At 39.7% G+C, this 15,802-nt stretch overlaps 1 protein-coding gene across 5 annotated transcripts in view; it reads right to left on the reverse strand.

Annotated features, from left to right (window-relative positions):
• PCDH11X (protocadherin 11 X-linked) overlaps positions 1–15,802 on the reverse strand; it is a 560,187-nt gene that overhangs the window by 394,870 nt on the left and 149,515 nt on the right. For 4 of the 5 annotated variants that reach the window (XM_089536702.1, XM_089536700.1, XM_089536701.1 and 1 more), the window contains exons 3-4: positions 14,593–14,640; positions 7,998–10,484 (exon numbers count right to left, since the gene is read on the reverse strand). In XM_089536702.1, the coding sequence (XP_089392828.1) occupies positions 7,998–10,484; positions 14,593–14,640 (2,535 nt within the window). Of the gene's footprint in view, positions 1–7,290; positions 7,906–7,997; positions 10,485–14,592; positions 14,641–15,802 lie in introns of those variants that run through there. The other variant, XM_089536703.1, reaches the window with a different exon arrangement.

Raw genomic sequence — 15,802 nt, forward strand, 5'->3', positions numbered from 1 at the left:
TTTTAACATTATGCATTGTGTAATCGCCTTTTAAAAGTTATATTTAAACTTTTAAAATGTTTTTGTGTTGTTTTTAAATAGTTTTCTTTTGAATTTGCTGTTAACCACCTTGAGGCCCTATATCTGCAGAACGGTGGGATATAAATAAATAAAACAGCTATGTCCCTAATGATGGAACTGGACTCAAGATGAAAGGACATTCAGCTGTTAACATGCTCAGAGGTGAAAGGAAAGTTGGAATCTACACAACACATATTACAGGAACATGGGATGTGGGAAAAATGAATCAGAGGAAGCCAGACATAGTAAAACAAGAAATGTATAAATATTTCAGTACTTAGGGCAAGTCAGCTAAAGTGGACAGGAATGGGACATTTTGAGTCAGATAATTGCACAGATTTTTACTCAAGAAATTAAAAATCTAAGAAGAAATGCCATTAAAAGTGAGGGGAGATATAACAAAAGCAGTCAAAGGACATAATGCAAAATTTGACTGAGTGACATTAATAAGACCTCAGAGAAAACCCATCAATATAACCATAATCCAAGTTGATGCACCCACTCCAGAGGCAGAAGATGGAATTGAAAGATTCTGTGCTGAAGTCTAGGAGGAAACTAATCACACATCAAAACAGGACTTCTTGATAGTCATAGGAGATTGGAATACAAAAGTAGGAAATACAGTAGAATCAAAGATTGTGAGAAAATTTGGCCTAGGATCAAGAAAAGAAGCAGGAAAGTGACTGGCTTAATTTTGTGGTCACCCTTTCCAATCATAGATTTGGAAGAGACCACAAGGGCTATCCAGGCCAACCCCCCTGCCATGCAGGAATTCACAATCAATGTACCCCACGACAGATGGCCATCCAGCCTCTGTTTAAAGACCTCCAAAGAAGGAGACTCCACCACACTCCGAGGGAGTGTGTTCCACTGTTGAACAGCCCACACTGTCAGGATAGTGCTGTAGATTTACACAGTGCTGTACTTATAGACAATAAAATTGATAAAAATGAAACCTGCCAATGGCATACATTTTACAAAATACATATAAAACAATAGATAATAATACAAGATAGAATTAGATAAAATAAAGAGGCAACAGATTAAGTACATCAAGTATCAAATAAAATAAAATATCAGATAACAATTGGATAAACAGTCACACAATGCCTGGAAATTCTTCCCTGAACAATAACAAGCATTCCCAGGCATTGTGTGACTGTTTTATCCCATTGTTATCTGATATTTTCTTTTATCTGATACTTGATGTACTTAATCTGTTGCCTCTTTATTTTATCTAATTCTATCTTGTATTATTATCTATTGTTTTATATGTATTTTGTAAAATGTATGCCATTGGCAGGTTTCATTTTTATCAATTTTATTGTCTATAAGTACAGCACTGTGTAAATCTACAGCACTATCCTGACAGTGTGGGCTGTTCAACAGTGGAACACACTCCCTCGGAGTGTGGTGGAGTCTCCTTCTTTGGAGGATTTTTATCAATTTTATTGTCTATAAGTACAGCACTGTGTAAATCTACAGCACTATATAAATAATAATAATAATAATAATAATAATAATAATAATAATAATAATATATTTCAGAACCTGATTTTTGGACTAAGCTTGGGTTTCTGGGAACTGAAGTCCCAGACATACAGAGGAGAAAATATTCATCACAAATGATATATATGGCTCTTTCACACAAATTCTGGGGTCTGTAGTTTGGTAAAGCACTAGAGCTCAATAGCCTCAACAATCCTGCTCAGGTCTCACAGACTCAGAGTTGTGGTTTCCTTGATTGAGTCAATCAAGATAGACTCAAACAAGGAAGCCACATCTCTGAGGGGCTGTACATACATCCCCTAAGGGGCGGTGAGATTGCATCCCATTCCTAGCTAAATTGGGGCCACGGCAACCTCATGCCATGGCCCTCATCCAGCCTTTCGAAGGTGCAAAAAGGAGCCACAAAAAGTGGTTTTGCACCTTTGAAAGGGCACCATAGCTGCATTGCCATGGCTATATGGTACTCCTTTGGTGCTGCATCGTATGGATGCAGTGTTGGAGGAGCACCATGATGCTGTGTGCTGTGTGGAGCAGTGCGCAGTGTCAAGGCACTCTGGGTGGTGGAGTCGGGTGTGTATCCTGAGGACGCTACGCCCCAACTCTGCCCCCATGCCAGCCTTAATAGCCGGTGTGTACAGGGCCTGAGTTTCCAAGACATGAACAGGGTTGTTGAGGCTGTGAGCTCTAGTGCCTTACCAAACTGCAAACGCCAGCATCAGGGACGTAGCTGGGGGGGGGGCTTGGGCTCCGGATCCCCCCTTCCGTTAGATAAAATGAATGGTGTATGCTGCTGCACCACTGCACCCAAGCCCCATTATAATGGTGGCACTTAATCTGGACCCCCCCCCCTTCCCAAAATCCTGGCTACGTCCTTGCCAGCATTTGTGTGAAAGGACTATATATATCATATGTGAGAAATGTTTTTCCCCTCTGTATCTTTGGGACTTCAGTTCCCAGAAACTCATCTTAGTCCAAAACATCAGGTTCTCTATCTTAATTTATAGAGTAAACCAGAGTAAAATGCTAGAATTCTCTACACTGTATCATATTTCATGTGGAGGAGGAGTACCACCTGATTCTGCTGCTTGAATATTAAACTAGGCCTATATGATGCAGAGTAAATATTGGATGGCAGCCCTGCAGTCTGTAGGTTAAGGACAACTGAATATGTCTCCATGAAAAGAAACTAAGAAACTAACTGTATGGATAAAGAGAAACACTAAGAAGAGAGCTGTGTTACATGTTTCACCAAATCATGCCACATGCAGTTCAGGGGTAGAAAATGTGTGACTAAGCGCCTGAAAAGAAAGGCCAAAATAAAGCTGCTTTGAGTCACTTTGGAGGTATGCTGTTTAAGTGATGCATGTGTCCTAAGAGGCTGGAAGCCGCGCCAAAGCCATGTTCCAGTCCTAAGGCCATGAGGCACAGCTTCTGGCCTCTTAAGATGCTGTTTAAACAGCATACCTTCAAAGTTACCCAAAGCAGTTTTATTTTGGCCTGTCTATTCAGGCCCAACGTTTACATAAGCTTGCACTACAACTTCTTTCATTTATGTATTTTATGTGTTTTATGTAATTTTGTAAACTGCTTTGATCTTTTTGGAAAGGTGGTATATAAATGAATTATTATTATTATTATTATTATTATTATTATATTTCCCTCAGTCTCAAAGCTGCTACAAGTTCTCTTTGCATAGTGATATTTCATACTAACATGGCTATGTCTTTGAATTCTGTCTCCATATGTTGTTGAATTACAACTGTCTTTAGTCCTAAACAGAACAGGAAGAGATAAAATGGATGCTGCTGCAATCTGACAATATCTGAAGGGTTAAAAGAGTGGAAGGGAATTATTAAGAAAAATGACCCTTCACTTCCAGCCTGAAATAATGCAGTCCAGAATCATTATTATTCTATCACACAATCATTCTTTTCTAATAGTGAACTCAAGTAGTTATCTGCTAATTGTTAAGTCAGTGAAATCATGACACTGGGGGGGAAATTGTATATGCTGGAAAATTTCTCTAAATCTGCAGAAGTGTACAAGTTCATAAATAAGAAATACAAAAAGAATGTTTGATTGTGCTGAAGTAAAGTATCACCAAATGTTATGCCTGGGACATAAGAGTTTCCAGGCACTATGAAATGTTGGTTTGTCAGTTAAAAGACAGAACACATAAATGAGGAAGAAGAGAGAATAGACCTACCTACTCAAGTCTCTAACAGACTACAGCAAACATGGTTGAGACTGTGCCTGGGACAGAGTTTAGGGCTGCAGATACCCCTTTTTCTCCTTCCCACACCTTCTCTTCCCTCTTCCCTCCCCACTATATAAATGAAAACATGCCCAGCCCTGACCTTCAGCTCTCTGGCAGTATTGGAATGTAAGTCAGACCCTTCTACAGAAATGGATGATATGTTTAACCAGTATTTTTGTACTCTTGAAACCCAACAATATGTGCCTTTAATACATACCAAGCACCTACTTTTTCCTACTAAAAATAAGTATGTGAGACCTAACCCCCATCCCCAGTGAAGTAGAGGTTTTTAACCCTCTGTCACTCCTTTGATCCTCTCCAACTCCAGGAGAAGGAAGCATGCTTGTATTGTGCATATGATAAAAATCCTGTACCCTCCCTCCAATATATATGTTTTCCTTTGCAAACTACAGTTTATTTATTTATTTAATTTTTATCCCGCCTTTCTCCCAAGTTGGGACCAAAGGCGGCTCACAATACACACACACACATACACATTAAAAAACACTTTAAAAAACAATTAAAATAGTCCAATTAAAACAGTAAAAAGTTTTTTTTTAAATTACAACATACAAAATTTAAAACATGCAGTTGGCCCTTCTTATACACAATTTTTTAATACATGGATTCAAGCATCCACGGTTTGAAAATGTTAAAAAAAAAGTTTAATTTTCAAATATCAAACCTTGTTTTTCCATCTTTTACAAGGGACACCATTTTGCTATGTCATTATATTTAATGGGACTTGAGCATCCACAGATTTTGTTATCCACAGGGGATCTTCGAACCAAACCCCAGCATATAACAAGGGTCCACTGTACAAGGTTAAAAATAATCTAAACCTATCCCCCATTCCCCAATAAAACCAGGCCTGCATGATTTTAAAAAGCTTGATGCAATAAAAATGTTTTCGCTTGCCAGCGAAAGACCAGGAGGTAGGAGGCCAGCCTAGCTTCCCATGGAAGGGAGTTCCACAGGCTGGGAGCAGCTACTGAGAAGGCTCTCTCTCTTGTCCTCACCAAACAAGCCTGGGATGGTGGTGAGACCGAGAGAAAGCCTTCCCCTGAGGTTCTTAGGGCTCTAGGTGGTTTGTATAGAACTATACGGTCTCTCAAATAGTCTGGACCTAAGCCATGTAGGGCTTTATAGGTCATGACCAGCACTTTGAATTGTGCTTGGAAATGAACCAATAGCCAGTGAAGCTGTTTCAATACAGGAGTTATACATTCCCTTTAACTGGATCTGGTCAGCATTCTAACTTGAGGCATTTTGGATCTGCTGACATTTTCAAACAGTTTCCAAAGGCAGTCCCACATAGAGCATGAATGGGCATAGCAAGTTCAATATTATATCTCAGATTCCCCCCCTTAAAACAGAATTAAACATAATACAATTTAAATTAGAGATTAAAATATCTATTAATAAAAAAGAAAAAAGTATAACAATAATAATATAATGAGGGCAGAGTGGTGGGCTAACACAGGATGTGAGGAGCAATCGTTCTGTAGCCGGGCACTTTTGTTCAGGAAAGGCCTGCCGGAAGAGATTTGTCTTAACAGCTTTTTTGAAGCTGTCTGAACTGATAATTCGACGGATCTTGTCCAGCAGGCTGTTCCATAGTCTGGGAGCAATTTCATGGAAGGCTCTCTGGGAGGTAGCAGTTAATCTGGATTTTAAAGGCTGCAATAGATTCCTCCCAAATGACCTGAGTGTGCAGGGCGGATTATATGGAAATAAATATAGGTTGGACCCAAGCCATGTAGGGCTTTAAAAGTCATAACCAACACCTTGTACTGTGCCTGGAAACTGATAGGCAGCCAGTGAAGAGATTTTAGAACAGGTGTTATTCGGTCACTCCTAGATTTTCTGGAGACCAGCCTGGCTGCCATATTTTGCACTAGTTGAAGTTTCCGGACTAGGCACAAGGGTAGCCCCATGTACAGCGCTTTACAGAAATCAAGTCGTGAGGTTACCAGTGCATGTAGTACAGTTTCTAGGTCCTTTACTTCCAGGAAAGGGTGCAGCTGGTGTATCAGCCGAAGCTGATAACAGGCGTTCCTGACTGTCGCATTCACTTGGTTTGTCATGTGAAGCAATGGATCTAGGAGTGCCCCCAGACTGCGAACACAGCCCTTTGTGGAGAGTGTGACCCCATTTAGAACTGGAGGTTGCAGCTCTATACCTGGTTAGGGGGCCCCTACTCCATTTTGTACCTCCAATTTGTCTGGATTTAGCTTCAGGTTTTTTTCCTCATCCAGTCCATTACCGCCTCAAGATATTGATTGAGGGGAGAAATGCCATTTGTCATCATAGCTACCGACTGGGACATGGAGAAGTATTCTTGAGTGTCATCAGTGTACCGATAACACCCTGCCCCAGGTCTAGCTGATTTCAGAAGCCAGAAACGGCAAGGATCCAGTATGCCCATAGTAGCCCTCACTTCTACAAGGATCCTATCCTATCCTATTGTTTGTGGGGCGATCATGAACCACAGCAAGGGAGAAACACCTCTCAGTTTGCTTAAAGGTACATACAGAGGAGGTAGGAACATGCCACTAAACCTTAAAAGTCACCATGTAGTTTGGATGTGACTGGCAACAGCCCTCCAGAGTCTCAGGCAAGAAGTAGTCCCTCTCATAAACTACCTGAGTTTCTACTGTAACAGAGGATGGTGCTAAGGGATGGGAAAGATGTTCCTTTCACCTTCCTGAAATTCAGTGACGCCTGAAGATGTATCTACAACATAGATCCTTGTCTGGAAAAGCCCAGAGTGTTTTCAGTAATAAATATAACTAAAGTGTGTCAGCCAGACAGCACTCAAAACTGTTTAAAACATTTTCTACTACACATTATTAACTTAAAATAACATATCGCTCAGTGCCTTTCCTGTCATGTATCTCAGATATTACAGCTACTGCCTGCAGTGTGTTTTAGGTATGAAACAGACACAACCATCCTACAGAAAAGGATAGGCGGGATATATATTTTATACTCCCTCCAACTTAACTACATTGCTGAATGTGGTAATATCTACAAAGAGAGACATGATGTTCAAGGAGTTAATTTTCAGCTGGCAAAAGTCATTTAAATTCAGCTTGTAAACAAAAGGATACAAATGAACTCCATCACTTCTGCTGTAAGCAAGGGACATGTTGCCTCTTTTAAAAGAAATGAGGCAGGAAATTTTAAAAGTGTCTTGTGTGTTTTGTTCCTTTAAAAACAAAATACACCAGTGTACCAGCAGACATTTCCCTCCTATTGTGGAAAGCTTTTAACTATTAATATGATATGATTGTTGCCCCCAGAATCATGATCTAAACAAGAGAGGTGTTTCCCTTGGAATTCTCTAACAACCAAACAACAATATACCACCTAAATATTCCTCTCTGCATCTCAGACAACATATAAATTGGAGTTTTGCTATTTAGCTACTGTGTGTTAATGTTATATGGGTAGATAAGTCCACAGCTATGTGTCCCTAAAAGCCTAACAGTATTTCCAGTGTCTATGATATTTCTCTCTACTAAATTCAGTGATATTTATGTTGTTGAGGTGTCAAGCAACCAGCTTTTAAGAAAGTGGATAGTATGTTTCAAGTTTGGAAAACAGCACTTAGTCTGTTAAGGCAAGTTGTTGGAGTGGTGGAAAGGGAGAGAAGCCTATTTGTTTCAGAGCGACTTTGAGCTACAGATTCAACCAATTGAAGTCTGCAATTCCAGACTCCATTAGCATTAAGAACCACTTATCAGATCCTGAACATTTTATTGCTTTTTACCCGGCCTAGATTACTTAGATTCCCAAGTATAAGATGCTAGCTAGGGAGGACATGCCTGTAATCTCTCTTTTGTTTTGCAGATTTGCTTTACAACTACATAGTATGCAAAATTGGAAGTGCCACACTGCCATCTGCAGACAAGAATTGCCTCTTTATACGTTCATTCAGCAATCAAAATTTCCTCATAGCTAAGAGTCACTCCATTCTCATTTTCTTCCTTTTAGTGTTGATGAATCACAAAACTGTTTACTTCTCAGTGCTTCAGCCAAGCGTGAACATTCAGTGGCTTTTTAAAAAGAAAAATCTAAAGGCAGAAGAAAATAAAAGGAAGAAGATAAAGCAAAAGGGAGTGAAAGAAGCAGAAAAACAGAGGTGCAAGAAGAGACTTGGCATTACCTGTCTGGTGTGGATGGGGCCTGGGGTTTTGAATCCTCCTTGGCAGCTGCATTCAGAGACACTGTAAGGGTCTGAGCTACTGGAGGAACACTTGGAGAGCGAATCACACCCCACCACAAAGGTGTTGTCCAGAGGCAGTTCCTGAATGACATGGTGCTTCTTCGGTGGCACTGGAGTTTCAGGTTTAATTTGAAAAGTGGGCTGTGGGGAGGCAGACTTGTAGTGCTTTGCTAAATCTGGACTGTCAGGCTTAAAGGTGGTTGGTGTGGTGGCCCAGTTATATTTTCCCATAGTCTGTTCCTCTAGCTCTACAGGAATGTCCAAAGTGCCGTTGATGTGTTCATGACCACGATCATCGGGCTTAGATTCTTCAATTGTCACAAAGTTGAGAAGAAGGCTTTTTGGAGAACGCTTCTTCTTCTTCTTCTTTTTCTTAATCTGCCGGTTTTCTTGGTTTGGAGACACCCATTCACCACTCTGTTTACTTTTCTGGACAACTTTGTGCCTGGGTGTTTGGCGGCATCTTACTAGAGCAGTAACAAAGATCACCAGTATTACTGTCATGGTGCCTGCAATGATGGCAATGATTATCTTGACATAGTCATTGGTCTGTGGGGTTATCTCACCATCCCCAACATTTTGGCCAACTGGTGTTTCCATGTTTCGGCGCACTAGCTCTTGGACATAGGATCCATTGGTGACTGTTTCATTCACAAATAAATGCACCAGTGCTATAGTATATAATGACTCAGGCTGCCCTAAATCATTGACTTTGATAACTAGTCTGTGTAATCCATGATCTGCTGATATGACCTTTTCTTTCAAAGAAACATTGCCTGTTAACTGGTCAATCATAAACAATCCCCTTGAATTCCCACCTATAATACTGTAGCGAAGCTCTGCATTCATTCCTGTGTCATTGTCAACAGCAAAAACCTTTGTGACTACCGATCCTGGGCTGGTGGACATTGGAACCAAATCATATGAGTAGTTAGATGAAGGCATGATAAATACAGGTCTGTTGTCATTCACATCAACTACATTGATAGTCACTTTGGCAGTTGATGAGCGTTGTAGCCTTCCTCCATCCACAGCCTTCACCTGAAAAGTATAAGACCCTTGCTGCTCCCTGTCAAAGGTTATATTGGGTCTTATGACTCCAGTGAGGGGATCAATAATGAAATTATCTTTTCCATTTAATATAGATAAAGTCACTGCTGCATTCTCTCCAGAGTCTGCATCTGTCACAGTGATGAGCCCAACAGTGCCATACATGGGTAGATTTTCTGGCACATAGAAATTATACTCATTGTGTGTGAAAGCAGGGCTATTATCATTTTGGTCCAAAACTGAAACTGTCACTGTAGCATTGGTCTGCAAGGGTGGCATGCCATTATCTTTAGCTAGCACAGTAAATGAATATCTATCCTGCTTTTCCCTGTCCAGCTTCCGTACCGCAGTCAGAATTCCTGTACGGCGGTCCAGATTGAAAATGGGAGGTGCATCCAAGCCCAGCATGTAGCTAATCTCAGCATTGCGGCCACTGTCAGCATCTATAGCACTTATCTTGGTCAGCTGTGTGCCAGGGGCATTGTTCTCGGGGATAGAAAGTCCAATAATGGGCTGCGTGAACACTGGGGCATTGTCATTCTCATCCTTAATTTTAATAAGGAGCATTGCAGATTGGTTCAAGGGTGGTTTCCCTGAATCAGAAGCCACAATTTTAATAGCATATTCCCTTGTGGTCTCATAGTCCAGGAATGTTGCTGTCTCCAGTAGAAATTGGTTATCAAATACAGGCTTTAACCTGAATGGCACATCATGATCTGTGAAGCATGTAACTTTACCATTAAGGTCAGCATCTTTATCCATTACAGTAATCAGGGCAATTTTAGTATTGAGTGGTGCTTTCTCTGACAAAAGAACAGTCCCATTCACAGGATTTATAATGTACCTAGTGTCTATTGATGGAATATTGTCATTAATATCTGTGACATTCACTGTGACAGTTGCCCTTGAGGGTGTTGAGCTGCCATCACTTGCCAAGACAGTTAACTTGTGTACTGGGGACTCCTCCCGGTCCAGCGGTTCCTTGATGGTGATGAGACCAGTGGCGTTATCAATGGTGAACAACCTTTTGGCAAGGTTGGTAATTTGGCTACTAAAATAGAAATGGATTTGAGCATTTGACCCCAGGTCGGCATCAGTGGCATGAAGTTGAGAAACAGAGGTGCCCACAGGGGCATTTTCAGGTACACTGACTTCAATATCATTATCCTTAAACACTGGCCGGTTGTCATTCACATCAGTCACTGTCACTTGAAGAATGGCAGTGCTAGATCGTGGAGGGTTTCCACCATCTTCCACTTTAATCTTCATCACATAGGTGTCCTTCTGTTCCCTGTCAAGGACCTGTTGTGCTATCAATTGGGGCCACTTGTCCCCCTCAGGTGTTTCAATTATATCAAGTCCAAATACATTCTGACCCTAAAACGATAAAAAAGAGAAAGAGGTATGTGTTATTATTTAGATCTTTTAATAACTGGACAGATGCATGTTTGTAGAAAAGATTATTGAAAAGCATATGCATTCATCTCTATCGATTTTTCATTTACTTTAAGGTTGACTAATATGCAATACATCTATGTTCTGCTATGCCAAGAAATAAGGTTACAATTCTAAGGTATACTGATTTGGCAGTAAACGTCACTATAAGTTCTGGGTTTTAAGGGCACAATTCTTATAGACATACTGATTTCAAAGCAAATGTCACTGAAATCACTTGGGTCCAAAATACAATGCAGCAATCATCCAGTTTGAAACTGCTTTAACTGTTCTGGTTCAGTGCTAGGGAATCCTGGGAATTGTAGTTTATTTTGACATCAGAGCTCTCTGACAGAGAAGGCTAAATGCCTCCCAAAACTACAGTTCCCAGAATTTCCTAGCATTGAGCCAGGGCAATTAAAGAGGTCTCAAACTGGATTATTTCCCCGGTGTGTTTTGGAGCTTGGTCTTTCATTTGCGTAAATGTCATTAGGCCCTATAGTAAAGCCAAATAATATTTTATATTTTTTAGCTAAACCAATAACTATCAGGTTTAAATATGGGCATAAATATTAGAAAGAATTAGCCATTTATACAATAAGTCTCTGTACCTTCATAAGCAAGATTTGGGAATGGGCATCCCTTCTTTGAACTGTCATTGTGATTTGATTGGGAAGGAAGTTGAAGTAATTCTTTGCACTGAAAAAACTGTTTATGACTTGACAATTGTCCAGATGTTTCTGGCTGAGATGTTGTAGACATTTGCAAAAGTGAGATAGCGGCTGAACTTGGAAACATTACTTTTGGGGCTAAAATACCTAGAGTTAGCCACTGTTTATGACTTGGGAAGATGTTTACCAAAATGCCAAGGGGGAAATAATTAATGGAGTGTTAAAGAAACTTGATAGTTTGAGATAATGAGGTTTTGTACAAGATCCTGAACTACATTGCATTAACCAGTTGGACCATAAAGTATACATCTGATACGGGACAATCTAGCATCTAGACCTACAGGTCTTGGACAGTATTTTGTTTGTGTGCCTGTCTGATTGGAAACATGCACCTCCTGTTCAGTTCTTATGTACTTACTGCATCAAATGCCAGTTTTTTCACAATGCAATGCAGAGAAGGAAATAGGCCCCAAATGGTAATTAAAAACAACAATACAATGCTATTATAAGAATCTGATTCACTTCTTTCCCAAATTAGACACTGCAGTCCCATATAACACACTAGAAGAAAAGTTATGCCACACTGGAGAATAGATATGATCACCTGATTTTAGCTTGATTTGTCACATCTGATAATGAGCCAAGACAGATAGCAGCGATATTTGCTCACAAGATGTCTTCTAAAAAATTCACTTCCTCACTTGACAGGTGTGCAGCACATAGCCTCAGAATGGGAGTCCAGGAATGACCACCTGGGCATCTACCTCTCTTCAGACCAGCTGGCCCGCTGTCACCAGGGCTCTTCCATGGCCCAACACAGCTCTCACAGCATTAATTCCCTGCATTTTTACTTGTTTCTTTACGTTACGCGGCTGATGCACATGGTGCACTTGAAAGGTAGCAGACCTTGTGGATGTGCAAATGTGAAACACCAGCCAGTCAAATTATTTGCATCACACAATACAATAGTACTGTGTGTGTGTGTGTGTCCTATGTGTATGCACGAAGGCTTTACAGCTGCTTTCCATATCATTTATTGAACTTGTAACTAGACTTTATTGTACTCATCATAGTTTCCCTACTGTGGATTATTCTTCCTTATTGTATATGTGTTTCTTTCATTACCTGCCACAATAAGAATGAACATATTGCAACAAATTGTATCTGCAATATCCTTTTGTCAAGTGGGAAAAAAATACAGGAGGAAAATGTCATTTATCCCATGCAGAAACCTAAGCCTTGTCTCCTTAAATTCATTACATGAATTAGAAATGGAAAAGTTACAAGTGAAACACGAGGGATTATTACAAATTCAAGGACTGTGTATCTGAATATTTCCCTTTCTATCACATTTCATGAATACAGTGAAAATTAGATTCCAAGTGTTAAAAATATCACAACCATTAGGTTTATACAAAGAATAATAAGAATTCTGCCCTTGTTATAGCAAAACAAATGTGTGCACATGCAGAGATAGACTTGATAAGCATATCTGATTCCACATATGTTGTGTAAGGATGATGTTCTGTGGGGATTTCCACCCCCACCCCCCAAATCTATTCTATGGGTGCCCAAACATGCAAATGTAGGAAACTCCCCATTTTTTTCTTTTAAAAAAGGAGAGAAAAAGAGAGAGCGCAAACACATTCCCTAAGGAGGAAGGAGTGATTAACATTCATCAATAGCAATCTCTCTGAGTGATGGAAAATGGTGCTGACAGGCTCCAAAGGGAACTCTGCCAGCTCTGCTCCACCAGTAATGAGATAGGGAGTGATAATGTAGATGCACAGAGGATAGAGATGAAAACAGGCAACAAAAAACAAGAGGCCACCAATTTTTCATTTACTTTTCAAGACTGTTTCATGTTATACATATCCATGAACTAGAGCAAAGAGGTCTAAGGCTTTGACATCAGTAATGTGAGGATGTGAGAGTGCTGGATAAGGTCTCACAGCTCTGCCTGAAATCTTACAGGACATTCTCATGTGAAAGCATCTTGTGATATAAAAACATTTCACTGGACAGAATGTACTGCTCCATGACAAATGTCTTTTTCTAAAAATCAGGCAAACTAAAGGTACATTCAGACTGACTGAAAAATCCTAGATCCTGTTCTTTCCAATGCTATATTGCATTAAAAGAAATTGACCTAGAGAACTGGTATACAATAGTAGGAACTAACAGAAAATATTCTGGGATCAACAAAGCACTTATGGAATTTCAAAATAAAATTAGAAGAAGCATAGACAAAATCTGAGACTTTCTGGCCATTTTCATGAGTGTGGATACACCCTAAAAGGCTCAAAACAGAAAAAAGAAAAGAAAAAAGGGGACTTAATTGAGCCATCTACATTTGCTGCCATACTACAGAATCAATCCAATTTGACACTGTTTTAACTGTCATGGCTCCATCCTATGGAATCCTGGGATTTGTAGTTGTGGCACCACAGCTCTGACAAAGCAGGCTAAAGATCTCACAAAACTACAAATCCCAGAATTCCATAATGCTGAGCTATTGGCAATTAAAGCAGTCTCACTCATTATTGCTGTAGTGTAGATACAAATTTAAGAGAGAGATGGTGGAACAGATCTTCCAAGAAGGTGAGTTGCATGATTTAGATGTGACCCCAGAAATGAATGCATCCCAGCTAACCATGCATCTGCCATAATCAAGATGATCTGATTGACTTTAGTGTAGATGATGCAAAAATTGCTACCATATTCTCCAACATTTTGCAGAGGAAAATTGGGACACGTGTGGTCTAACAACATCAGAATAGGATCAAAACAGCAAAAGAAGACACAATCTAGGAAAGGATACAGTAGTTTGCTTCTTCCAGAGCTCACTTGAAAGGGCAAGATTCCTGCCCCTCCTCTCCTTTTCCTCCCTGCTGAGTTGGGTGCAAAATGTTGCACTTTGAACTCAGTTTGCACAACTGAAGTAAACTAAGGACAAAGGGGTGAAATGGATGGAGGAGAAAGAAACCTGGACATTTTGAAGACAGCTGAAAAAAATGGGATGACAGAGGATTAACTGGGAACATCCCTGACAAATTGAGACAGTTGGAGGGCAAGTAAAATATTTGAATGAATCATCCCATATCACACAACATATCACAAACACAAATTTCTTATATACACTGTCATTTTTCAGTGCAGACCTTTCATCTGTTCAAGCTGAAAACCATTAAATGATCAAGGTGTCAAAGGATATCTAGTGATGGGCATGCATGTGTCAATCAGCTGAAATTCTGAATGTCAAGCTGAATCAAAAGCTTTAACACTATTTAATGCTGCTCTAGTATGGAGGCAACATGTTACTCATTTATATATAGATATCCACAAGGTATCAATAGCCTTAAAATAGTTTATTTACTTACCTGTTCATTAGTAATGGATCCAAAGGTCCTTTTTGGAGCTGTTTTAGGCTGTCATGTAAATGCAAAAAGGAAGGAAGGAAGAAAAAGAAAGAAAGAAAGAAAGTTAGTTTAAGTGCTTTACAATTAATCACACAATTAAACATACAAATTTGGACAAGCACTTAACCTGAAATACTAAAAACATATTTATATATTTATCATTATTTATATAATTTCTACAGCTGGGCTGAGACATAAAAGAGAGTTTGCAACATCCACTAACTTTCTGATGTAGGATGTAGCACTTTTATGTAATAAGCATTTTCCCTGGTGACAGTGGAGCAGCTCACAAGTGTTGAAGAACAAAATAAAATCAGACTGAAATATATGCAAGGTTTAACTGCAGGGGCTATTCAGATGTATAAATGAATCATTTTTTAAAGGAACGAGTTTTGACACTATTATGTGCTTTTGTCCCTCATCCTTTTGACATGCAAATTCTATCTCTCTGAGTTTGCCCAAATTTTATCTGAAAAGGGACCTGCTGTTATCAGGAGTATACAGTGCACCTGCATGAACTGTGGGCTTGCCATCTGGGGTTTGAGCTTCAGCTGATGGCAAGCCCCAGATTCTTCAATGGGTGCATGCACATGCAGAGGTGTCAGCGAGCGCACATGCCCATTGAAAAGAACAGGACTTAAGGTCTTACGATTTTTGCTATCCACAAAGGTGTCTGCAGGTGATTCCCCTGTGGATAGCAAGGGACAGCTATGTTCTCCATAATTTTCAAATTGCAAGAAAACAGATTTCATTTAAACATTAAGAAGAACTTTTTTTTTAACTGAAATATTCTAAAGACATCAGATCCTGTCTGATCTTGGAAAATACTTGTTAGTATTTGGGTGGGAGACCATCTAAGAATGTCAGATGCTGTAGGCTGTATTTCAAAGGAAGGAACTGATAAAACCACCCTGAGTATTTCTTGCCTAAGAGAATCCTATGAAATACATGGGGACATGAAGGCACATACACACACGAAGAGGATTTAAGCTGCTACATCAGTGGATGGTATTTGATCTATTCCAATAGATTTCACTGAAACAAAATCTGACCCTGATTTTTACAATTATTCAGACTTTAGCACCAGAAACAGTACATTACTGACTATGTAAAGTTGTGGAATTCAAAGACATAGCCATGTTGGTCTGGAACAGTATTCAAAGGAGTCTTA

The sequence above is a fragment of the Sceloporus occidentalis genome, unplaced genomic scaffold (assembly GCF_023333645.1).
Source record: "Sceloporus occidentalis isolate IW3139 unplaced genomic scaffold, rSceOcc1.0.p SCAF_8, whole genome shotgun sequence".
Classification (NCBI taxonomy): Eukaryota; Metazoa; Chordata; class Lepidosauria; order Squamata; family Phrynosomatidae; genus Sceloporus; species Sceloporus occidentalis.